The sequence below is a fragment of the Somniosus microcephalus genome, chromosome 5 (genome assembly GCF_052327205.1).
Source record: "Somniosus microcephalus isolate GS21.2 chromosome 5, FLI_Smic_1.0, whole genome shotgun sequence".
NCBI lineage: Eukaryota > Metazoa > Chordata > Chondrichthyes > Squaliformes > Somniosidae > Somniosus > Somniosus microcephalus.
In genome coordinates this window covers 164155092-164180837 of record NC_140991.1, presented here as the reverse complement: position 1 = coordinate 164180837, position 25746 = coordinate 164155092, and the positions used below count along the sequence as shown (strand labels likewise).

The window sequence follows — 25746 nt, the reverse complement described above, 5'->3', positions numbered from 1 at the left end:
TGATTATTGAAGGACACAACATTAAGATACACGGATATAACAATAAGAACATAAGAAGTAGGAGCAGGAGTAGGCCATACGGCCCCTCGGGCCTGCTCCGCCATTCAATAGGATCATGGCTGATCCAAATCTAGACTCACGTCCACTTCCCTGCCCTCTCCCCGTAACCCCTAATTCCCTTATCTGCTAGGAAACTGTCTATCTCCATTTTAAATTTATTTAATGTTGCAGCTTCCGCAGCTCTCTGGGGTAGCAATTTCCATAGATTTACTACCCTCTGAGTGAAGAAGTTTCTCCTCATCTCAGTTTTGAAAGGGCAGCCCCTTATTCTTAGATTATGCCCCCTAGTTCTAGCCTCACCCATCAGTGGAAACATCCTCACCGCATCCACCCGATCAAGCACTAGTCAATTGTACTGAGGATTGTTGGGAATCAATAGTAATTGTTGGATAAGAACATAAGAATTAGGAGCAGGAGCAGGCCATATGGCCCCTCAAGCCTGCTCTGCCATTCAATAAGATCATGGCTGATCTTCGACCTCAACTCCACTTTCCTGCCCTATCCCCATATCCCTTAATTTCTCTGGAGTCCTAAAATCTATCTATCTCAGCCTTGAATATACTCAATGACTGAGCATCCACAGCACTTTGGGGCAGAGAATTCCAAAGATTCTCAACCCTCTGAGTGAAGAAATTCCTCATCTCAGTCTTAAAAGGCCGCCCCCTTATCCTGAGACTATGCCCCCTAAGTTCTATACTCTCCAGCCAGGGGAAACAACCTCTCGGCATCTACCCTGTCAATACCCCTTAGAATCTTACATGTTTCAACGAGATCACCTCTCATTCTTCTAAACTCCAGAGAGTATAGGCCCAATCTACTTAATCTCTCCTCATAGGACAACCCTCTCATCCCAGGAATCAATCTAGTGAACCTTCGTTGCACCGCCTCTAAAGCAAGTATATCCTTTCGTAAATAAGGAGACCAAAACTGTGCACAGTGCTCCAGGTGTGGTCTCACCAGAGCCCTTACAATTGTAGCAAGACTTCCCTACTCTTGTACTCCAACCCTTTAGCAATAAAGGCCAATATGCCATTTGCTTTCCTAATTGCTTGCTGTACCTGCATGCTAACTCTCTGTTTTTCAAGTAATAGGACACCCAAATCTCTCTGAACACCAACATTTAATAGTTTCTTACCATTTAAAAAATATTCTGTTTTTCTATTCTTCCTACCAAAGTGAATAACATACATTTCCCCACATTATACTCCATCTGCCATCTTATTGCCCACTTACTTAACCTGTCTATATCCCTTTGCTGGGCCTCTGCATTCTCCTCACATCTTACTTTTCCACCTAGCTTTGTATCATCAGCAAACTTGAATACATTGCACTCGGTCCCTTCATCTAAGTCATTAATATAGATTGTAAATAGATGAGGCCCAAGCACTGATCCTTGCGGTACCCTACTAGTTACAACCTGTCAATCTGAAAATGACCCATTTATCCCTACTCTCTGCTGTCTGTTAACTAATCCTTTATCCATGCTAATACTTTACCCCCAACCCCATGTGCCCTTATCTTGTTTAACAACCTTTTATGTGGCACCTTTTCGAATGCCTTTTGGAAATCCAAATATACTGCATCCACTGATTCCCCTTTATCTACCCTGCTAGTTACATCCTCAAAAAACTCTAATAAATTTGTCAAACACAATTTATCTTTCATAAAACCATGTTGACTCTGCCTAATCATATTATGATTTTCTAAATGCCCTGTTACTACTTCCTTAATAATGGATTCCAGCATTTTCCCGACAACTGATGTCAGGCTAACTGACCTATAGTTCACGGTTTTCTCTCTCCCTCCTTTCTTGAATATCAGGGTTACATTTACTACCTTCCAATCTGCTGGAGCCTTTCCTGAGTCTAGGGAATTTTGGAAGATTCCAACCAATGCATCCATTATCTCTGCAGCCACCTCTTTTAGAACCCTAGGGTGTAGGCATCAGGTCCAGGGGATTTGTCAGCTTTTATGAAAGGGAAATCATGTTTGACAAATTTGCTGGAATTCTGTGGGTGGATAAAGGGGAACCATTAGATGTCGTGTATTTGGATTTCCAGAAGGCATTCGATAAGGTGCCACATAAAAGGTTACTACACAAGATAAGAGCTCACGGGTTTGGGGGTAATATATTGGCATGGATTGAGGATTGGCTAACTAACAGAAAACAGAGAGTCGGGATAAATGGGTCATTTTCAGGTTGGCAAACTGTAACTAGTGGGGTGCCGCAAGGATCGGTGCTGGGGCCTCAACCATTTACAATCTATATTAATGACTTGGATGAAGGGACTGAGTGTAATGTAGCCAAATTTGCTGATGATACAAAGATAGGTGGGAAAGCAAATTGTGTGGAGAATGCAAAGAATCTCCAAAGGGATATAAATAGGTTAAGTGAGTGGGCAAAAATCTGGCAGAAGGAGTTTAATGTGGGAAAATGCGAGGTTATCCGCTTTGGTAGGAAAAATAAAAAAGCAAATGATTATTTAAATGGGGAGAGATTACAAAATGCTGAGGTACAGAAGGATCTGGGGGTCCTTGTACATGAATCACAAAAAATTAGCATGCAGGTACAGCAAGTAATTAGGAAGACAAAGGGAATGTTGGCTGCTATTGCAAAGGGAATGGAATATAAAAGTAGGGAAGTCTTGTTACAACTGTACAGGGCGTTCGTGGGACCACACCTAGAGTACTGCGTACAGTTTTGGTCTCCTTATTTAAGGAAGGATATACTTGCATTGGAGGCAGTTCAGAGAAGGTTCACGAGGTTGATTCTGGAGATGAAGGGGTTGTCTTATGAAAAAAGGTTGAGCAGGTTGAGCCTATTGGAGTTTAGAAGAATGAGAAGGGATCTTATTGAAACATATAAGATTCTGAAGGGGCTTGACAGGGTAGATGCAGAGAGGATGTTTACCCTCGTGGGGGAATCTAGAACTAGGGGGCATAATTTCAGAATAAAGGGCCACCCTTTTAAATCGGAAATGAGGAGGAATTTCTTCTCTCAGAGGGTCGTGAATCTTTGGAATTCTCTTCCCCAGAGAGCTGTGGAGGCTGGATCATTGAATATATTTAACGTGGAGATAGACAGATTTTTGAACGATAAGGGAGTCAAGAGTTATGGGGAGCGGGCAGGGAAGTGGAATTAAGGCCAAGATCAGATCAGCCATGATCTTATTGAATGGTGGAGCAGGCTCGAGGGGCCAAATGACCTACTCCTGCTCCTACGTCTTATGTTCATATATTCTTAGTCCCATTAGTTTCTCAAGTACTTTTTCTCTACTGATATTAATTACTTTAAGTTCCTCGCTCTCATTAGCCCCTTGGTTCCCCACTATTTTTGGTACACTTTTTGAGTCTTCTACTGTGAAGACAGATACAAAATATTTGTTTAAAGCCTCTGCCGTTTCCTTGTTTCCCATTATAAAATGCTGCTTAATTCTCAGTGTATAAGATGAACATTTAACACTGAAACTGTGTTGATTAGAAGTGGAAACATTTCCCATAAAATCTGTGTAAAGGTTACTCTCACAGTTAACACTGACTGAAGTGAAATTCTCAAAACAATGCTACTGTCCAATGTTAGCTTGACTACAATATTTCATTGAAGTTAGACATCAAACATTTATTGTTAATAATCCATATGTTACATCACAATCACGGATTCTTACTTATCTTTGTCCTCAATTTTGTAAGTTATTTTATTTACATTCCCAAGATTATGGTCCATTCCTTGGTTATAAGGGGTAGGCTGATGACCTGGAGTGTCAGCCTTGGTTAAGTGGAAGTACTCTGACCACTGAATGAGAAGCTTGTGGGTTCAAGACCCACTCCAGAGACTTGAGCATATAATCTAAGCTGACACTTCAGTGGAGTGCTGCTCTGTTGGAGATGCGTCTTTCAGCTGAAACGTTAAACTGAGGCCCCGCCTGCCCTTTCCAGTGGAATGTGAAAGATTCGAAGAGCAGGGTAATTCTCCCCTGTGTCCTGGCCAATATTTATCCCTCAACCAACATCACTAAAAACAATGTATCTGGTCATTATCTCATTGCTGTTTGTGGGACCATGCTTTGTGCAAATTGGTTGCCATGTTTCCCTACATTACAACAATGACTATACTTCAAAAGTACTTCATTGGTTGTAAGGCACTTTGGGAAGTCCTGACGTTATTAAAGGTACAATATAAACTTAAGTACTTTCTTTTCTTAACAGGCCTTTGCCAATAGCATTACAGGAAACTTTGTGCTATCCGGAAGTTGAATGTCCGGCAACTTTGATCTAACGGCAGAAATCAGCAGCCGTTTTGGTTAGGTGTTTTTTTTTCTCCTAGCATTCTTTTCACAGGCAGGCTCTGGAAAGCGTCTTTGTCGCTTAGCAACAGCTTCAGAGACGCTTCCAAGCTACTGGGCCGAGTGTTTACAAGCTGTTGCTGAGCAACAGTGTTTGTGGTCAGATACTGCGATGAAAAGCTCCTATCTGATAACATTGACGCTGGTCTATCCGGAGCTTTTAAAAAAACGTCAGTAGCTCGGTCCCATGGGTGCCGGATAGCACAAAGTTTCCTGTATTAGGAGATACATTGGAGTGACCTGCAGATGATGTAGCCTCTGCTTTTCCCTCCTACTCCTGTGGGGAAGCTGCTGGCCTCCACTCAGTAACTCTCCCTGGGATTGAGAACTCACTGCACGGAATATTGTCACTGCAAACCCATAACCTGTCACTAGGTGGCACAAAGCATTAATGCTACAGTGCACGGCACCACTGCATCTTAATGGGCTGGACTTTTCCTGTAAAAATAACGGTGAGCCTAACAGTGCTCACTGTTATTTATGTGCAAATCAGACAGCAGCTTCCACTGACTGCACATACGCGTTTAAATGCGGAAATCCAGAAGTTGCTATCCGAGATGCCTTGCTCCTCCAAAAACGGCATCTCGCTGTCTGACTCACCGTTCAAATACATTGAGTGGTGTGAAGTTCCTGTACTTACCTCAGAGATACAGACTAGACTCGCCAGAACAAATTAGAATTTGTCCATTCCAGTATAAGTACTCTTTTAATGTCATGGCAAGTCTTAATTGCTGCCAAACAACCTCTCTGGCACTGAAAATTAACTTTTACAAGTGTGGAGTCTCATAATCAGATCTTAATTATTGTTAGAGATTGAAAAATATTTAAAAATATATATTTTAACTTTTTCTTTCTGTCTCTTTTCTCTCTCTTAATCCAATCTTTCTTTCCCTTTCTTTATTTCACTTTTTGTACCTGATTTAACATTGAATTCACTATTCTATCTGACACTTCCTGGTTCAGACACTGCACTGCTCATTAATGATTCTTCAATCTGATTCACACTGGTCCCTGATGCCCTGTAGAGGACGCTGCGCTTTTTGGATGGTTGGCTGACAGGAACTTCCAGTGCAAAGGCCCATAGAAAGTCTACGGGCAAGTGCAAGTCTAACAAATGGCTGGCATTCAATACAAAATCCAGCCCAAAGTCGATTTGGCAAGACAGCACCCTGCTGGTTTTGTAATTTAAAAATACAATTAAAATAGATGTATAACTTTAGTGAATATACATGTACTAACTGTGAAGCATTCTGCAGACTTTTCAAAATTCTAAGTATTGAAAAGTGCAATTTATTGGTTGATTCAAATGGATATTGTTTCACTATAAGACTCACAAAAAAAGAAAGATTGCATTTATTTAGCATCTTTCACAAGCTCAAGAAGTCCCAACGTGCTTTACAATCAATAAAGTACTTTTGAAGTGGTCATTGTTGACAGAACATGAATAGATAATCTAGGAAGCCCACTCGTGCCGCTGTGTGTGTGAATGCATGTGCGTGGGTATATGAGAGGGAGATAACTTCTTGTGACTGTAGTTTTAAAACACGGAACAGAATCATGAGAACAAATTGTCAAAATGGATGGAAGTTACATCAGACCTTTGTGAACACATTATAAAATGGAAGAAATATTGGCCTAGAAATTCAGTGGGCCTTGCGCCCACTTAGCGCCTAAAGAGGTCTTCTGCACCGGCGGGGTTGGTAGCACGGAAATTGAGTGCAGCGTTAATGGCGGCGGTAGCCGGTAGCGCTGCGCCGGCACCGATGACGTCATCGGTGTGCGCAGCACCCCGGTTCCGCCCCGATGCCGGCCCGACGCCCATATTCAGTCGCGGCCGCCTCTTCCGCAGCGGCCGCAAACAACGTTCGTGAAACACGGCCTTCATGCAGCGTTAGTGGGGCGCATAAAGGTGGAGGTGCGGCCGGCCGCTTTTTCAGCGGCCGCCTGCCCGCACGTCCCTCCCCGGCCTCCTACACCACCCCCCCCGCAGCATTGGTGGCTGATTCCCGCGAGCCCGGCACTTCTCCGTGGTGCCGGGCTCATTTGCCGGCAGAATCCAGCGGCGATCTCACGGCTGCAGGCAGCTCCTCCTTAAGAGAAGGAGGAGGCCTGCAGTACCCCAGCCTGCCGCACCGCATCGGGTGGCGCAGCGGCAGCTGGAGCGCTGAAATTCACTTTCAGCGCCCCAAGCGGAGGCGGGCACACCCTGGAACAGCGCCCGGTTCCGACTTGGGGCGCTAAAAGTGAATTTCTGGCGGGCGCAACGGGCTCCGGGCGCTGCGCAAACTTTTGGGCGCAACTGAGCTGGCGGGGCCATACCGAATTTCTAGGCCATTGTGCCTTTAGTTGCTCAAGTTATAACAGAGGAGTCTGAAGACATCTGTTACCAATCACAAAAATCCACATAACGCTTGTTGAAAAGTTATTTTGAGGTGTAACTAAACTGAAATTGTAACAGTGCGAACTGAAGATAACATGTTGGCTCAAGTGGTAAAAGTGAAAGTCATCACTGAAAGTTTTTTGTCTTGGTTGACTAGGTATAATCAATTATTGAACAGGCTCCTAGATGGAGCAGCAAACTGACAGGGAAGTATTCCAGCTCAAGGGGTAGGTCATTGTATGAAAAAGGAAGAGAAAAGTCACATTATTTCCTCTGTTCTGGTGACACTGTACCCCTTTTGGATAATCACAGAGTAGTACCGTTTGAGGAAGTGGCCGTTCAGTTGGCAGACACTGTATTCTGGTATGCAGTCAAAAGGTCCCACAAACAGCCAATGTGATAATGACCAGATAATCTGTTTTAGTGATGTTGATACAAGGATAAATATTGGCGGGTAAAATAATATGTGCATTAATGCAATGCCTTATCATGTCAAAGCACGTCAAACAATTAATTTCTATTTTCTTTAAAGTTCAGTGAATGACAGTTATTATGTAGATAAATACAGCAGCCATTAGTAAAAAGAAACAGTAGAAAACTGGGATTATTTGCAAGCTGCTGCTAAATGAGGGTCTAAGCTGCTTGGGAAGAACCTGAAATTAAAAAATGAGAATTCTGTGCTTTGTGCATATTTGTTATTTAACTGGTCCAAAAAAACTAAGGCAATCCTATTGACCGCATGTCCTAAATGATTTATTACGATTATTAACATGGGCCAATTGTGGGACAGGCCAAGAAGCAGATTAGCATGTTCTAGTTCGAGAAGCATTCATGGCCGTTATTTTTTCATCAGTTTATTTTTTTTATCTGGTCTAAAGGGCAATGCTTCCAAGATTATATATTGTGTTCCTTCCAATTTATGTGGCATAATGGTCAAAATTGTTCTGTGCTGCAAAAATGCTATTTGCCCTGCTAAAGCAATAGGAATTATTTTTTTGATTAAATGATTGAATATGCAAATTATATGTAAATTGCTTCATAGTAAACAGTGCTCATTGCAGCAATAAATGTTCTCTTTGGTCATCATACTACATTAAAGTGTTGACATCTGTTCGGTTTTTACCATTTTAGAGATAGTGGATGGTGCCAGAAGCCAAGACCATCTTTTATTCTGCAGTTAATGGGAATGTGTTTCCCCCCTCCCACTGTTAAATGACATTCTCCTTTCCATTGCAGTCTCCTTTTTGTTCCGTTGCTGCCCTTGCCTTTCTATCTGAAGCTGCTAGTTGTTAATTATCACTTCCTTTCGTTTTCAAATCTCACAGAATGGTTTTTTTTAGATTTAGGATTTTAAAATTAGGATGACATTGAACGATGACAGTGGCAGTCTTTTGGGATTTTCCATCAAAGCTTGTTAAAGCCAATAACAATCTTGAAAATGGTAAAAGTAGAACAGATGCCAACATATCTTTGTAGCATGAAGACCAAAAGAGAACATTTATTGTTGTAATGAGCATTTCAACATTGCACAAATAAGTAGATAATTGGATTTCCCATGTTTGAAATTTGGTAGCTACAACCGTATTTTTGTTGTCTGGAGTTTTTGTGCATTTTAACCCCTGAATTCAATGAAAAATGCTGTAATTTCTTTACTCATGCGATTTGAACTAAAATGAACTAAAAGAGGCTCATAGTGCTGGACCAGCAGTATACTCAGTCTAACACAGTGGCTGGGATTTTGCTCACCTCGGTGGTCCCGCTTTGGAAAATGAATTTACGTTGATAGGGCTTGTTAAGCCCACCCAGCACATTTACTGGTCCAATTAGAGGAAGCGGCTCTGGCGACATCATCAGCCGGTTTCTTTAAAGGGACGATAGCAAAATACTGCAGATGCTGGAAATCTGAAATAACAACAGAAAAAGCTGGAAAAACTCAGCAGGCCAGGCAACATCCATGGAGAGAGAAACAGAGTTAACGTTTCAGGTCGAAACCCTTCTTCAGAACTGAGAAAAAAGCAGGAAATTAAACAGATGAAAAAGCAAGTTTGGGGGCTGGGAAATGGGGGAGGGGATGAAAGAACAAAAGGGAAGGTTTGTGAGAAGTAAAGAGATATTAAGAGATATTCAAGGTGAGACGAGATGGTAATAGGACAGATCAAGAAACAAAAGATGGCTCTAGATGAAGTGTGAAATGTGCTGGTAGAATGAAAGACAGCTGCCATGTGGGAGAGGGAAAAAAAGGAAAAGGCACAAGCCAAAGTGTGGATAAAAAATATATAAATGTGATAGGGGCCGAGGTTATGGTCTTAAATTGTTGAACTCGATATTGAGTCCGGAAGGCTGTAAAGTGCCTAAACGGATGATGGGGTACTGTTCCTCCAGCTTACGCTGAGCTTCTGTGGAACAATGCAGGAGCCCAAGGACGGTGAGGTCTGAGTGGGAATGGGGCGGTGAATTAAAATGACAGGCGACCAGCAGCTCGGGGTCACCCTTACGGACTGAATGGAGGTGTTCCGCAAAGCGGTCACCCAATCTGCGTTTGGTCTCCCCAATATAGAGACCACATTGTGAGCAGCGAATACAGTATACTAGATTGCAAGAAGTACAAGTAAATTGCTGTTTCACCTGGAAGGGCTGTTTGGGGCCCTGGACAGTGGGCCTCTACCTAGCGGCTAGCTGAACGCGCCTCTAGCCAAGCTGTTCCAGTACAGCTACAACACTGACATCTATCCAACAATGTGGAAAACTGCCCAGGTAAGTCCTGTCCACAAAAAGGACAAATCCAATCCGGCCAATTACCGCCCCATCAGTCTACTCTCAATCATCAGCCAAGTGATGGAAGGTGTCATCGACAGTGCTATTCACCAATAACCTGCTCACTAATGCCCAGTTTGGGTTCCGCCAAGACCATTCGGCTCCTGACCTCATTACAGCCTTGGTACAAACATGGACAAAGGAGCTGAAATCCAGAGGTGAGGTGAGATCAAGGAAGCATTTGACCGAGTGTGGCATCAAGGAGCCCTAGTAAAACTGAAGTCAATGGGAATCAGGGGGAAAATGCTCCACTGGCTGGAGTCATACCTAGCACAAAAGATGTTGTGGTGGTTGAAAGTCAATCATCACAGCCCCAGGACATTGCTGCAGGAATTCCTCAGGACAGTGTCCTAGGCCCAACTATCTTCAGCTGCGTCATCAATGACCTTCCCTTCAACAGAAGGTCAGAAATGGGAATGTCCGCTGATGACTGCACAGTGTTCAGCGCCATTCACAACTCCTCTGATAATGAAGTAGTCCATGCCCGCATGGAACAAGACCTGGACGACGTTCAGGCTTGGGCTGATAAGTGGCAGGTAACATTCGCACCACGCAAGTGCCAGGCAATGACTATCTCCAACAAGCGAGAGTCTAACCACCGCCTTTTGACATTGAACGGCATTACCAACAACATCCTGGGGGTCAACATTGAACAGAAAGTTAACTGGACTAGCCACAGAAATACTGTGGCAATAAGAGCAGGTCAGAGGCTAGGTATTCTGCAGCGAGTGTCTCACCTCCTGACTCCCCAAAGCCTTTCCACCATCTACAAGGCACAAGTAAGGAATGTGATGGAATACTCTCCACTTGCCTGGATGGGTGCAGCTCCAACAACACTCAAGAAGATCGACACCATCCAGGACAAAGCAGCCTGCTTGATTGGCTCCCCATCCATCACCTTAAACATTCACTCTCTCCACCACTGACGTACCGTGGCTGCAGTGTGTACCATCTACAAGATGCACTGCAGCAACTTGCCAAGGCTTCTTCGGCAGCACCTCCCAAACCCACAACCTCTACCACATAGAAGAACAAGGGCAGCAGGCGCATGGGAACACCACCACCTCCAAGTTCCCCTCCAAGTCACACACCATCCTGACTTAGAAGTATATCCTTCATAATCGCTAGGTCAAAATCCTGGAACTCCCTACGTAACAGCACTGTGGGAGTAGCTTCACCACACGGACTGCAGCAGGTCAAGAAGGTGGCTCACCACCACCTTCTCAAGGGCAATTAGGGATGGGCAATAAATGCTGGCCTTGCCAGTGACACCCACATCCCATAAACAAATAAAAAAAAATCAATTTTGATTTAGACATGTGGCCCAGCAAGTATGTTCTTCCATATTACCCACTTCACATAAAATGCTGGGTAACATTTCTGCACATCCGTACCACCATATTGTTTTTGAAACCTGTGTCATGTTTCTGGATATTTACTCAGGTTCAGCGTCATTTGCCACTTCCGTAAGCAGACGTTACTTCTCTGCAACCGGCTTTCCCTTAATTGGCCCGCTAAGCCTGCTGGGTGGGTTTAACAAGGTCAATCAAGGGAAAATAGCGTGGGTTGGCCAGAAGTCGATGGAGGTGGGACTGAAACCCGACAAGTGGGAATCCCAGCTCCAAAAGCTCCCCAATGGCAAAATCCAGCCCGGAGTGTTCAATTCTGAGCACCACACTTTAGGAAATACATCAAGGCATTCGAGAGGGTGCAGAAGAGATTTATTAGAATGGTGCCAGGGATGAGGGAATTCAGTTATGTAGGGAGACTGGAGAAGCTGGGGTTGTTCTCCTTAGAGCAAAGAAGGTTAAGGGAAGATTTAATAGAGGTGTTCAAAATCTTGAAGAGTTTTAATAAAGTAAATAAGGAGAAACTGTTTCCAGTGGCAGACGGGTCGGCAACCAGGGGGTACAGATTTAAGGTGATTGGCAAAAGAGGCAACATGAGGAAACATTTTTTTTTTTTTTTTTTACACAGCGAGTTGTTGTGATCTGGAATGCACTGCCTGAAAGGGTGGTGGAAGCAGATTCAATAGTAACATTCAAAAGAGAATTGTATAAATACTTGAAGGGCTATGGGGAAAGAGCAGGGAGTGGTACTAATTGGATAGCTCTACCAAAGAGCCAACACAGGCACAATGAGCCAAATAGCCTCCATCTGTGCTGATGATTCTATGATTCTGCGATTCTATTGTTTTTGAAAGGCAGACTGGATATACCCTCTTAGCAGACTGAAACACAGGTTCATAACAAAGAATGGTTTTATTTTAATGAAACAGGTGAATGAACAGTATATGGAATAAAATTGTGAATCATACACTACACGACCCTCCTTGATAAATAAAATACAGACGCTACCTGCTTTCACTTTAAACATAGACTTTAAACAGAAGTTTACATATTGTAGCTTCAATCAGGCCGAGCTTCCTTGCTGTATGCCACAAAACTTAAAGCACACAGCTTTACAGCTGCTGATTTCAAAACTAACAGTTACTGCTGACTGCTTTTTACAGACAAGCTTATCCAAATGATCCACATGAAATATGATCTAAAACCCTTTGAAGTTATCCTAAAACAAAGGCAATAGATGACTGCGCTCTCAGAATTACATTATAATGAATAGGTGCTAATTACTGTGAGCAGGGAGCTGAGTCAGCACTTGTAACGTACAAGCCTTGAAGCACCATCTTGCTGTCCGGAGGAGGCTGGGGTCCCTAATGGAGCGCTCTCTACATGGGAGACCTTTCTTTATCTATTGGGGACTTGGCCTGGAGGGTGTTGCGCGGGGCAGTCCCATGTAATAAGGTTTTAAGTTGGTTCACGGACTCCCATGCCGCCTGCATTTTCTGCAGCTTGGAGTAGTCTGTGTTCCACGTTTATATAGAGTGTGAGAGGTTGCAGCCCCTCTTCCACTATTTGAAGGGGCTGCTCCTTGATTTTTGGCTGCACTTCAGTTCCATACTCCTGATCTTTGGTCACCCGGTGCGGACGGGGGGGAAGCGGGCAAGTCAGAGGGCCTCCTCGTGGGACTGCTCCCGGGCCTGGCCAAGGTGGCCATCAACAGGTCCAGGCAGCGGGCGGTCGAGGGGATCGTTCGGCCTGACTGCCTGCCTCTCTTCCGCGGCCATGTTTGTACCCGTATATCACTGGAGATGGCGCACGCGGTGTCCGCCGGCACACTCGAGGCCTTCCGCGACCGGTGGGCACCGGAGGGACTGGAGTGCATCATCACCCCGGGTATAGCATTTTAATTTAATTTGTTAAGTTTCCTTTAAACTTTTTTAAGTTACAGTTTTTATTGGTTGTCCCCCTTTTGCTTGACTTTTAATAGGCAATTGCCTGTAACAAGAAGTATTCTAGCTGATCTTGGGTGTTAACCCCTTGTATACTTTTACTAGTAATACAAAATATATGTTAAAAATTCAACACTGGCAAAGTCCATTTTTGTCACATCACATCCCCCACTTTTAAAAAAGGTCCCTCACATATCTCATTTATGAGGACAGTGTGCACTGTTCTAGACATGCTACCACAGCTGCTCATTCTTTTGGGTTTCTGAATTTCATGGGCTGTGTGGAAACCTACCTGATAGGAATGCCACTCCTGTACCTGGCACTTGATCTTGTCACATTTGCTTTCATTTCGTAATGAAGACTCATGGTGTAGACCTGACTGACAATGAATTGCCTATGTTGGCCCTTTGGTGAAACACCTGGCATTCTCAGCTCTCTCCGAATCTGCAGCTAGCTGCTGCTGATGAGCTTTGCCATGGACTGTCCAAGCTGACTCATCCACCACCTAGCTAAAGCAGCAGTGTCTGATGAAAGGTTCACTAAACCCCTGCTAGGGTGTGTACCATGTAAGAACCCCACTCCTTCGCCCGTGCATTGTTCGCTTGAGCAGTTTAGACGCATAAGGCTACCTTATCCATAAGGAGCTATCTCACGCACCTCAAAGTGACTGAAAACAGGTTCGCTGGATAAAGTTCTTTTTTTTAAATTCAGGCTGTGCAGCAAGATATGAGCTTTCTCTCTGACTTTCCCGGGTCATGGGTATTTGTATGCAGTGGTTAGGTGGCCATGCCATTAATGACGCAACTAAGGTAGCCACCTTAGGAAATCTGCTGCAGGGCCCAGCTGTAGTGTAATAGTGCTAGCCTGAAGATATATAAATGTTATAAACTTGACCCTTTTTTTTTGAAAGGCTGGCTTCTGCATTGCATTTGTTCACTCTACAATCGATTGCAGTAAGGAAACTCTGGCCTTTTCAATTCCATCTGCCTCTGATGCTTTAGCAAAGCTGTATGCCAAGGACACAACAATGTTGCTCAGGGTAAGAATTTGCATGTACCTCATTTGTAGGTGGGTTTATTATGTACCCAAATTTCAGAAATTATGATGAGCTAAGAGGTGGGGATTTGGTGTAATTATGTCTCACCCAAGTTGAAACTGTGCTAGCCTCCACCACCCTAAGTACATTGTTATTATTCTGAAAAGGCCTAGGAAATTTGGCCCGATCATCCCATGAGCTTTGGACTAATTTTCATAGGTATACCACGTAGTTTTATCTCGCTGTCACTGTCCTTCACCTCCGTGACTGTTGCCACGCTGACTGCCTGCCAAACATCAAGTTACAGATAAGCCAGAACTTGCTTAACTAAACATTGACAAAATCAAAGTCATCTAGTTTGGCTCTTGTCCATTGCTGTGCACATTAGTCCCTGAACCAATCCGTGTTCCTGGCTGCTTGGTCAAGCTGAACCCAACAGTGTGTAACCTTAATGATCTGTTTGATCCTTTCATGCCCACCTTCATTCCTACCTGATCATTACTACTGCTAAATGCTTTGTTATCTCCAGGCTCAAGTTCTTCAATGCTTTCATAGCCATTCTCCCAAGCTCCAATTTACACAATCTCCAACTAAGGTGGCACGGTGGCATAGTGGTTAGCACTGTTGCCTCACAGCGCCAGGGACCCGGGTTCAAATCCGGCCTCAGGTGACTGTCTGTGTGGAGTTTGCACATTCTCCCCGTGTTTGCGTGGGCTTCCTCCGGGTGCTCCGGTTTCCTCCCACAGTCCAAAGATGTGCGGGTTAGGTTGATTGGCTATGATAAAAATTGACCCTTAGTGTTAGGGAGATTAAATACGTGGGGTTACGGGGATAGGGTGGGATATGTGTTGGTGTAGGGGTTACGGGGATCGGGTGGGATATGTGTCGGTGCAGGCTCGATGGGCTGAAATGGCCTCTATCTGCACTGTGGGGTTTCTGTGATTCTGTGATAATCAAGAACTTCATCACCTATTCAATACGAAGTTCTGTTCATTTCTCATCCCTTCCCTCACCAACCTACATTCAAAATCCTTATCCTTCACTCCACCCTACCTCTGCAATTTTCTCTAGCCCCATATCCCAGCTCACAACGTCTGCTCTCTGGACTTCTATGCATTTCCTCTCCCCCTCCACTCCACTATTAGTGGCCAAACCTTCAGCCATCATGTCCTTGCTCTCTGGAATTCTCTTCCCAAACTCTCTCTTCTGATACATTTCTCCCTTCTTCAAAAGCCTCATCAAAATCTTCCACTTTAATCTTCTCTTTGGTCACTTTCCCTATCTCTTCTCCCAATTTCTACTTGATATCTGAATTTTTATTCTCTCGTGAAGTGCTTTGGGATGTTTTGCTAGGTTAAAGATGCTATATAAATGTAAGAAGTTGTAATGCTTTTTGATATAGCATATCCACACTTGAGAAAGCAGAGTTGACAAGTAGCAGCAGAAAATTCTATTAAAATATGATCTTTGACCTATAAATATTTATGCATTTAGAATCAGAACGTTATGAACACAACTACCAAAATTCACTATACCTACTGATATTCTGCCTATTAGTGTGACATGATAGAATTTAGCATTTTGATACAATAAGGCCATTCGAAATGGGACCCAAAAAGAATGCCTGAACAAGAGAGGAATTTACAGGTTGTGACGTGTCAAAAGGACTCTTTCTGAACTGAGCAAATTACTTGGCTGCCTCTACTGCCAGTTCAGAAATACTTGCACTCTATCAGTTTTCCACTACTTACAGTGGAAAATAGTAATACATTAAGTATCATGAACATGTGCTCCAGCTTTTAAGACATCCTCAGTATGGCAGATACTGAGCAGTTGCATTAGAAATAAAATTAGAAAATTCTGAACATACATGGCAGGTCTGTCAATATGTCACAAAAAAGATCAGTTACTATTTCAGCTAGAGACCCTTCATCAAATCCAGCAACAGGTTGAAATGTTAGCATATAAATATCAAAATGATCCTTTCATTCCTTTAATCAGTGTATTGTATCTGTAGGTAATGAAGCTTTACATTAAGTAAAGTTTTTGCTGCAAATTGTTCCCCACTCTCTTTGCAACCTACTGAGGTTGCTTCATAACAAAATCCCAAAAGTTTTTACACGTTTCAGTTCAAGAAAGATTCTGCTCTTCAATTCAAGATGTAAACAAGTGATTTCAAATATCTGTCATACTCAGCATTATTACAATGCAAAATATTTTTGCTCACTGATTTGGCAACCTTGTGATTTGTTGCTCTTTAATGTAGGTAAAACCGAGCACTCCCATTTCTGTTGTGTACACTTAATCAAATTGTATGTCCTCCCAGCTGGAATTTCATTTTCACCTCTAATACCATATTTTTTATCAGTGAGAGCAGTACGGAGGCAAAGTGGGGCGGGGGGAGGGGAGGGTGGTGGTGGGGAGCTTTCCACACTTCTTTGCCGTAGCCCTTTAAATTGTTGCAGCAAGCCTTTGAAATCCTGCCTTGAAGTATGGGAGAACCCAGGGACAGCTTACGGGCACAATCTCATCATGTAAATTAGGGTCCATGAACTGTCCACAAACAGTATAGAAAGACTTACATTTATATAGAGCCTGTCACGACCTCAGGCTGTCCCAGAGTGCTTTATAGCCAATTAAGTACTTGAAGTGTAGATACTGTTGTAATGTAGGAAATGTATAGCGGGCGGATGTGCTACTGCGCACTGTTGTCGGTGTTGCCAGCTGCATTTAACTTCTAAAGTTCCTGATCTCGGGCCAGTGATGTAGTATGACTGCAGCCGAAAGCATACTTAGCTCTTCAAAAGCATTTTACCGAGAACGCACAGCACAGAAACAGGCCATTCGGCTCAACTAGTCTATGTCGGTGTTTATGCTCCACACACGTCTCCTCCCACACCGTTCATCTAACCCTATCAGCATATCCTTCTATCTCATGCACTTATCTAGCTTCTCCTTAAATACATCTATGCTACTTGACTCAGAAGTTTCTCCTGAATTCTTTACTGGATTTATTAGTGACTATCATATATTTATATATTTCTTGACAAAGGGTTTCGACCTGAAACGTCGACTCTATTTTCTCTCCACGGATGTTGCCTGGCCTGCTGAGTTTTTCCAGCATTTTCTGTTGTTATTTCGGATTTCAAGCATCTGCAGTATTTTGCTATCATATATTTATGGCCCCTAATTTTGGTCTCCCCACAAGTGGAAACATCTTCTCTACTTCTACCTTAACAAAGCCTTTCGTAATTTTAAAAACCTCTATCAGGCCACCACTCAGTTTTGTCTTCTCTAAAGAAAGGAGCCCCAGCTGGTTCAGTCTTTCCTGATAGTTATAACCTCTCAATTCCTATAAATCTATTTTGCACCTTCTCCAGTGCCTCTTGGGGGGAGGGGGGGGAGAAGAGATTCTTGACCAGAAGAAGTGACTGTAAACAAAACGATTATACATGCAATGGAAACTACAAAGCAATTTTTTGAAGGAGTTGAAATGACTACGGTATTGTGCAACTAGTGCCTGCAGTATTGCTGACCCGGAATCAGGGCACGTGATGCTGCAGCCGGCCCGGTGCCATCAGCCAGGCTTGTGTCCATTGGACACCGACAGCCTCCAATCCGCCTTCTGTCCTCACTTCCCTGGCTCGCTCCTCCCGCCACTGTGCAATTGGAATTCGGTCCTCACAAACCCAGTCCATTATCAACACTTGTGAGCAGAAGTTCCGCGAGCCGAGGATTCCCTTCCCTTTTATTCCTCCATTGATCATGGTGCGACATTTGCAATCCAACCTCTCCTTTTCGCAGGGGGCCAGGCTCATGTTTTACGCCTTGACCCCCAGTGAATCCACATTCAAAGAGTTGGAGGAAGTAGAGGACTATGTGCAACAGGTGAGCTGCCCAGTTGGTTAATCTTGTCAACAGGGTTCTTTATCTTTCTGTTGCTTCGGCTGTCAGTTTTCAGGACAGAAACTATTCCCCCAAGCAAGTTTTCAGGACAGTACTTCCGGGACAACGGATCGATCTGGTCGGGAGTTAAATAAGTAACAAAACAAATAGCCTGCATCCGCAGTATTTTGCTATCGAAATAGCCTGCACTGTTTGTTACAATGCAAGTGGCATAGCATGGAGTGTGTTACGAGCCAGTAACAGGCTGAAAGGGTGGGATAATATTCTAAACTACAGGAAACAGCTCAAGTTGTTTTATCCACGCCGTTATACATCTGTCTCTACCATTCCCATTCTAGCCATCAATTGGTCCAGGCAGCGGGCGGTCGAGGGGGTCGTCCAGCCGGATTGCCTGCCTCTCTTCCGCGGCCATGTTCGCGCCCGGGTGGCCCTGGAGATGGAGCACGCGGTGTCCGCTGGTGCGCTTGAGTATTTCCGTGACCAGTGGGCGCCGCGGGGACTGGAGTGCATCATCAACCCGGAAAACCACATTTTAATTTGATTTGTTAAGTTTTAGTTGAACTTTTGTTTACAGTCTATTTGGGGTTTTTTTTGGGTACAAATAAAAGAGTTACCATTCCCATTCTTGTATCTTTTCAGATGGGCTGTAGTGGACAGTGACACATGGACAGCTCCAAGTATTGTGCCATGTGATTATAATTGATACTGTCTCATATGATTAGGCCTGACGTGAAATCAGGATTTATTTTATCACTTGTTGCAGCTGCAATATTGAGAGGCGGTAATACATTAAGGGGTTAACATGACGGCATAAACCACAGGGGTTACCAACTTCTCAACCCCAAGTTGTGTCCCATCCTTGAAACACACTCCAATCTCTATTATGAAAAGTATATGCAAGTGAAGTTCCAGTGGAAATGGGGGTTCATTATCTTTGCAGCAAATTGTTTTTCTTTTACCCATGATGGGCATCCACTTGTGTATCCCACTGTCTGAACTCTAATGGGATAACATTAGATCCCTGATTCATTAATGTGGAAGGGGCCCAATTATTAGTGTTCTATCAGTGAGTGTGCAGGGTGGCAATTTTGCATTGTGGTATTTTAGGTGATTCGCTTTTCATGGAGGGTGTTGGCTGCGTCTGAATCGAGACGAACTGGTAGAATGTGCATTTTCTTAATGCTGATAATGATTGAAAGGGATGAAGGAAGTGTCTGGAAATTTGAAAGTGAGTATGTGTTGATTTTCCTCAGTGTCGGTTGGTATTGGGAGGAGGGGGTGGAGGCAGAATACATCCTTGTTTAATGGGTTGGATTGCACACCTGCCATTAGGACTAGAGTTTTTGGATTCAGCTTTACAGCTACTGTACATCCAAGCCAAATTTCAAGTCCAAAAGAAACTGAAAATGTACTCCCAACATCCGATGTCTCAAATACAAATTTTGCTGTTAAGAGGTATACTAGTACTCGAATGTCAACAACTAAAAACTAAAGTGAGTTAGAACAAGTTTTCCAAGACATTAGAAGGTGTGGGCTCCCTCCCTGTAGGGATACTCCAATTACTCTCCACAGACATTCCTCAGCGTTTGGGAATCCAAGACCAACCAATAACTGGAGAAGCCTAGTATTTTACTGCCCTCCTGAGAATCCAATGCCAAACTTTTTTGCCTGACCCAAGCAACTGCTGAATTTGGACTCTAAACATGTTACTGAATAATATTATTTGTATATAGAACTATGTATGACCTTCATTATTTGGAGGTACAAGTAACATGCAGCATTTATTCTGTAGTGTGCCATGACCTGAGAAAATGTATTTTTGTCTGCTTTTTAAGAAAAGTTAGAAGTAAACTAACTCTTATCAGAGGTTATAGGAATAACTATTTTTAATGAACCATTGCTATTTTAAGCATCATGTGGCATCGCATGATGTGGTGCATCTTAGTAAAATGCTTTCAACAATTAAAGAAAAACCAACATGAATGACTTGATTCTTTTTGGCAAGAGATGTTACTGAATGATGTGTGTGTGTGCAACAGTCCAACAAAGAAATCAGTTTCTAGGTCACTGGAAAAAATAGACAGTCTACCAGTAGACATTTATCTTAAATAGCAGACCATCACATGCCTGTAAGGCTTTTGTCAAATGGGCAATGAAAGGTTGAAAACATATTCTTCCCAACGAACTGCACAGGCTATTTTCTAAAATTGCTCAGTTAAGTATTTAATTAACTGCCAATAAAATTGCATTTACAAAACTGCTGGGGATGACTTGTCATATCGCGTACAATGGATCCAGCAATATGATAAATATTGCACTTGTTAAATGAACATTGATGACCTAGAACAAAGCTTCTAGTTGAGGATACTACTGATATTTTCTACATATTGTAGAAATTAAGTAGCTGACATATGATGCAAACTTAAGCCATGATTTACATAATAGCCTACTTTATTTATATTGGGGAAACAAGCTAAGGCACGATGATGCTTTTTGCTGAGCTACAGAAGACTAGCAAAAAATTCAGTGATTTTCTTAAGATTCCAAAGAACAATAATTATACGTGAGTTCATAAGATCTCTTGGCAAAGATGATTCTCAGCAATGCTATGTCATCACATCTTTATATTGTAAGAAGGACTTTTCAGCAGTGCAATGCCTGCTCACATTTACAACACATGAAATATTTCTACTTGCTTTCCATATGATTCAACCTTTTTGCTTTGCTATTTACAATGTTACCAAAGATTGCAGCTCACAGCAGTTATATCCTCTGGTACAGTAGTTATTAGAGTAAAAAGCATCTAAGACGTTCCTCAAGAATTGTCAACTGGGGCTTAGCTTGTAACCAGAGAACGCGGTGCCATATAGGTACCTAGGAGGGGAAAGCTTTAGATCAGGAATGGCAAAGCAAGTAACTGCTGCATTACCAGCCTGCATTGATTGCCTCTGCAAATATATATTCTTCTGTAAGAACATAAGAAATAGGAGCAGGAGTAGGCCAATCGGCCCCTCGAGCCTGCTCCGCCATTCAATAAGATCATGGCTGATCTGATCCTAACCGCCAATCCACTATCACAGAACCATCTCCTGAATCTAACAGAATTAGACACACGAAATAGGAGCAGGATCAGGCTACACGGCCCCTGGGCCCGCTCCGCTACCCACAGGGCCATGACCGATCCGAACCTAGACTCATGTCCAAATTCCTGCCCGCTCCCCGTAACCCTTCATTCCCTTTACTTCTAGGAAACTGTCTATTTCTGTTTTAAATTTATGTAATGATGTAGCTTCTACAGCTTTTTGGGGCAGCATATTCCATGGACCTACCACCCTCTGAGTGAAGTAGTTCCTCCTCATCTCAGTTTTGAAAGAGCAGCCACTTATTCTAAGACTATGCCCCCTAGTTCTAGTTTCACCCATCATCGGGAACATCTTCCCTGCATCCACCCGATCCAACCCCTTCACAATCTTATATGTTTCAATAAGATCGCCTCTCATTCTTCTGAACTCCAATGAGTAGAGTCCCAATCTACTCAACCTCTCCTCATATGTCCATCCCCTCATCCCCGGGATTAACCGAGTGAACCTTCTTTGTACTGACTCGAGAGCAAGTATGTCCTTTCTTAAGTATGGACACCAAAACTGTACGCAGTATTCCAGGTGCGGTCTCACCAATACCTTGTACAACTGAAGCAATACCTCCCTATTTTTATATTCTATCCCCCTAGCAATGAAAGCCAACATTCCATTGGCCTTCTTAATCACTTGCTGCACCTGCATACTAACCTTTTGAGTTTCGTGCACCAGGACCCCCAGATCCCTTTGTACTTCAGTACTTTCCAGTTTCTTGCCATTAAGATAATAACTTGCTCTACGATTTTTCCTGCCAAAGTGCATAACCTCACACTTTCCAGTATTGTATTCCATCTGCCAAATCTCTGCCCACTTACTTAGCCTGTCTATGTCCCCTTGAAGGTTTTTTATGTCCTCCTCACTCACTACTTTCCCCCCCATCTTAGTATCATCTGCAAACTTTGATATGTTACACTCGGTACCCTCCTCCAAATCGTTAATATAGATTGTAAAGAGTTGGGGACCCAGCACTGACCCCTGCGGAACATCACTAGTTACTGATTGCCAGTCTGAGAATGAACCATTTATCCCAACTCTCTGCCTTCTGTTAGATAGCCAATCCTCTATCCATGCCAGAATATTACCCCCAATCCTGTGATTTTTTATCTTAAGCAATAATCTTTTGTGTGGCACCTTGTCAAATGCCTTTTGGAAGTCTAAATACACTACGTCCACTGGTTCCCCTTTATCCACCCTAGACGTTACTTCCTCAAAGAACTCCAGCAAATTTGTCAAACATGACTTCCCCTTCATAAAACCATGCTGACTTTGTCCTATTAAATTATGATTATCCAAATGTCCTGTTACTGTCTCCTTAATAATGGACTCCAAAATTTTACCTACCACAGATGTTAGGCTAACCGGTCTATAGTTTCCAGCCTTCTGTCTACTGCCCTTTTTAAATAAGGGTGTTACATTAGCAGTTTTCCAGTCTGCCGGGACCATTGCCGAATCCAGGGAGTTTTGGAAAATTATTACCAATGCATCCACAATCCCTACCGCCACTTCCCTCAAGACCCTAGGATGTAAGCTATCAGGTCCAGGTGATTTATCTGCCTTGAGACCCATTATTTTACCGAGTACCACTTCCTTAGTGATTTTGATCGTGTTTAGCTCCTCCCCCCCCCCCCCCCCCCCTTTAGCCCCCTCTTTGTCCAGTGTTGGGATATTCTTAGTGTCTTCTACTGTAAAGACTGATATAAAATATTCATTCAGTGTTTTTGCCATCTCCATATTTCCCACCATTAATTTCCCGGTCTCATCCTCTAAGGGACCAACATTTACTTTAGCCACCCTTTTTCTTTTTATATAACTATAAAAACTCTTACTATCTGTTTTGATATTTTTTGCTAATTTACTTTCATAATCTATCTTCCCTTTCTTAATCAATCTTTTTGTTATTTTTTGCTGTCTTTTAAAGTTTTCCCAATCCTCTATCCTCCCACTAGATTTGGCTACCTTATATGCCCTTGTTTTTAGTCGAATACTATCCTTACTTCTGACTTACTTCAACCCAAAGATACAGTACCCTTCCACTGATGAGAGGCCTATAGGCACAACTGTTAAGAGGTAACACTGGTCATAATTATGACTAAAGAAATTAGATAGATGCGCATGCCATTGACGTAAGAGTTAGATTTGAGGCTTTTTGCATCTTCAGATTCATGGTTATGTAACCTCATTCTGATTCTCACCTTGGTGCTACTTGCACAAAGGCATTTTATATTGCTGAACTTGGAATAGAGAACACGATGAACACTTTGTATATATTATTAATTGTGATGAAAATTTCAGTGCAATGCTGGAGAATGGTTTAATCCTTAATTTATCAATAAGACTAGGGCATTTTTCAGGATTGTTGACAAACTAATAAAATTTGACACTAGATTTTTCTGACAAATAGCTGTGCCGATTTGCATGGTGTTAAAAGGGATCAAAACTTGCTATTTCATTATGAGCCCAAATATCATTTATCTGAGCAACCAGCAGATCTTTCCCATGTTTATGTTGAGGTTTGTGATGCCACCTGGGAGCTATTCTCTATTGGAGTCATTCCGCCTATCCCAGCATAGCCAGCTCGTCTCATCAAGACCTTCTGCCCTGTACAGTAACCCCTGAAATACCACAAGCTTCCATCTTTTTCCTTATTTACATGCTTGTTCTCAGAAAGATGACATTTCAGAAGCAATTATAGGATCAGTTTCCATATGTATGTTGACAACACCCACCCTTGCCTCTCTATCATCACGCTCGATTCTATGGCCATTTATGTTTGGTCAGATTGCCTATCTGACATCAAGTTATGGATGAACAAGAACTTCCTCCAAGTGAGCAGTGGGAGACCAGAACATAACCTTTTTGACTCCCACCAAATATTCTTTATCGTTGCCTCCCAACTCCATCCCCTTCTCCGGCTGCTCACCCCCACTGAACCTCGGTGTCCCATTTGACCCCAAATTGAGCTTCAAACCCTATGTCTTATCCACCACTGAGATTGCATTTTACATCTTTTCAATATTGCTTGCTTCTGATCCAACCTCATCACCGCTGCAGCTGAAACTCTTCTCTATGCTTTTGTTACCTATAGACTTAGGGGGGAAAATTTGATTGCTTAACACCTCCGGGGGCGCAAACGGGGTGCTAGGAAGTTAGCGCTCGAGCGCGGTGATGTTAGCGCCGCTCGCGAAATTGACCAGACGTTTTGCGGCAGCACGAAACACTACTGCCACGATCTCCTGCGCCCGCAGATTGTGACGTCAGTTGAGCGTGCAACGCCCCGGTAGTGCCCCGGACTGGATATTGAGTCTCACTGCCTGCCGCTAGCAATGACACATAGAGGGGAACGTTTTGTAGTCGGGAAGTGGCCGGGGAGCGCCATTTAAAGGCAGCCACTTCCTGCTTTTTCTTGCTGGCGAAATTTTTGCACCATGCATTCCGAGAGGGAGAGAGACTTCTGGAGAGATTCAACGTTGTGTGAAGGAGTTTTGGGTGCTGAGCAGCACTTTGCAAGTTCATTCAGTTTTGACCTTCATTCCAACGATTTAGAAGAGACTATGGGGGCTGCACTGAATTGGGGCGCCGTCCTGCACCTGCAGAATTGGAGGCAGCAGAGACACAGAGATAGAGTGGCAAACATGGCCAGAGGGAGGAGGGCCAACAGGCCCCTACACAGGAGACTTTACACTCCGAGGGTATTCAGGAAGCAGTTCTCATACCTTCATTTGTCTGAGGAGCAGTGTTTGCACAGGCTGCGCTTCAGCAAGGAGGTGCTCACTGAGCTCTTACCACCTGCTGCAACCAGATCTGCAACTTCAACTGAGGACCAGGACGTCTCTGTCGTTGGCAGTGAAGGTGACAGTGGCTCTGAATTTTTATGCCAGTGACTCCTTTCAAGATTCTACTGGGGACATCGCCTATATCTCCCAGTTCGCTGTCCATTGTTGTATTGGGGAGGTGACAAATGCCCTGTATAAAAGGGGACGCCAGTACATTTCTTTCCCCATGACCCGGGCCAAACAGCTAGAATGCGCAGCGGGCTTCCCCGTGGTACAGGGTGCCATTGACTGCACGCATGTGGCATTGCAGGCACCGCATGAAAATGCAGAGGTATCCTGAAACCGCAAGGAGTACCACTCCTTAAATGTGCAGTTGGTCTGTGACCACACACAGCTCATACTCGCCGTCAATGCCCGCTATCCTGGCAGCAGCCATGATGCTTTCATCTTGCGCCAGGATGGTGTGCCAGAGCTTTTCCAGGCACTACATCACCCAAGTGGATGGCTCCTCGGGGACAAGGGTTATCCACTCTGCACCTGGCTGATAACACCGCTCCGTAACCATAACACCCCTGCTGAGCTGTGGTATAATGAGAGCCATATCGCCATCAGGAACATAATTGAGCAGATGATCGGTGTGCTGAAGCAACGGTTCCACTGTCTGGACCACTCAGGAGGAGCCCTGCAGTACTCTCCTGAGCAAGTCTCCCTCTTCATAGTTGTGTGCTGCATGCTTCACAACCTGGCAATCCTCAGGACCCAGCCAATGCCACCAGGGATTGGTGCACCACCTGAGGAGGAGGAGGAGGAGGATCAGCAGCAGCACCAATGTGGGAGAGAGGCGCACAATGCTGACTGTGCAAGGGCCGTCTGTGAATGGCTGGTAAGAAGCCACTTCTAGGCCCCTACTCAGAAGATGGCTTCTGGCATGGAGAACAACATCATGGAAAGCAACCCACACCCCCCCTATGGCCGGTCAAAGCTGGAATGGTTCCAAAGACCAAA

The 25746-nt window shown here is 43.7% G+C and overlaps 1 protein-coding gene across 2 annotated transcripts in view; it reads left to right on the top strand.

Annotated features, from left to right (window-relative positions):
- Window positions 1-17551: 17551 nt before the first annotated feature.
- The window catches only part of agmo (alkylglycerol monooxygenase), a 530082-nt gene continuing 521887 nt past the window's right edge, over window positions 17552-25746 (top strand). The window contains exon 1 of one of the 2 annotated variants that reach the window (XR_015078446.1): window positions 17552-17813. Coding sequence is in view for 1 of the 2 variants with exons in the window: in XM_085988392.1 (XP_085844518.1) it covers window positions 17691-17813 (123 nt within the window). In the remaining variant the exon portion in view is untranslated. The remainder of the gene's footprint in view (window positions 17814-25746) is intronic. The other variant, XM_085988392.1, reaches the window with a different exon arrangement.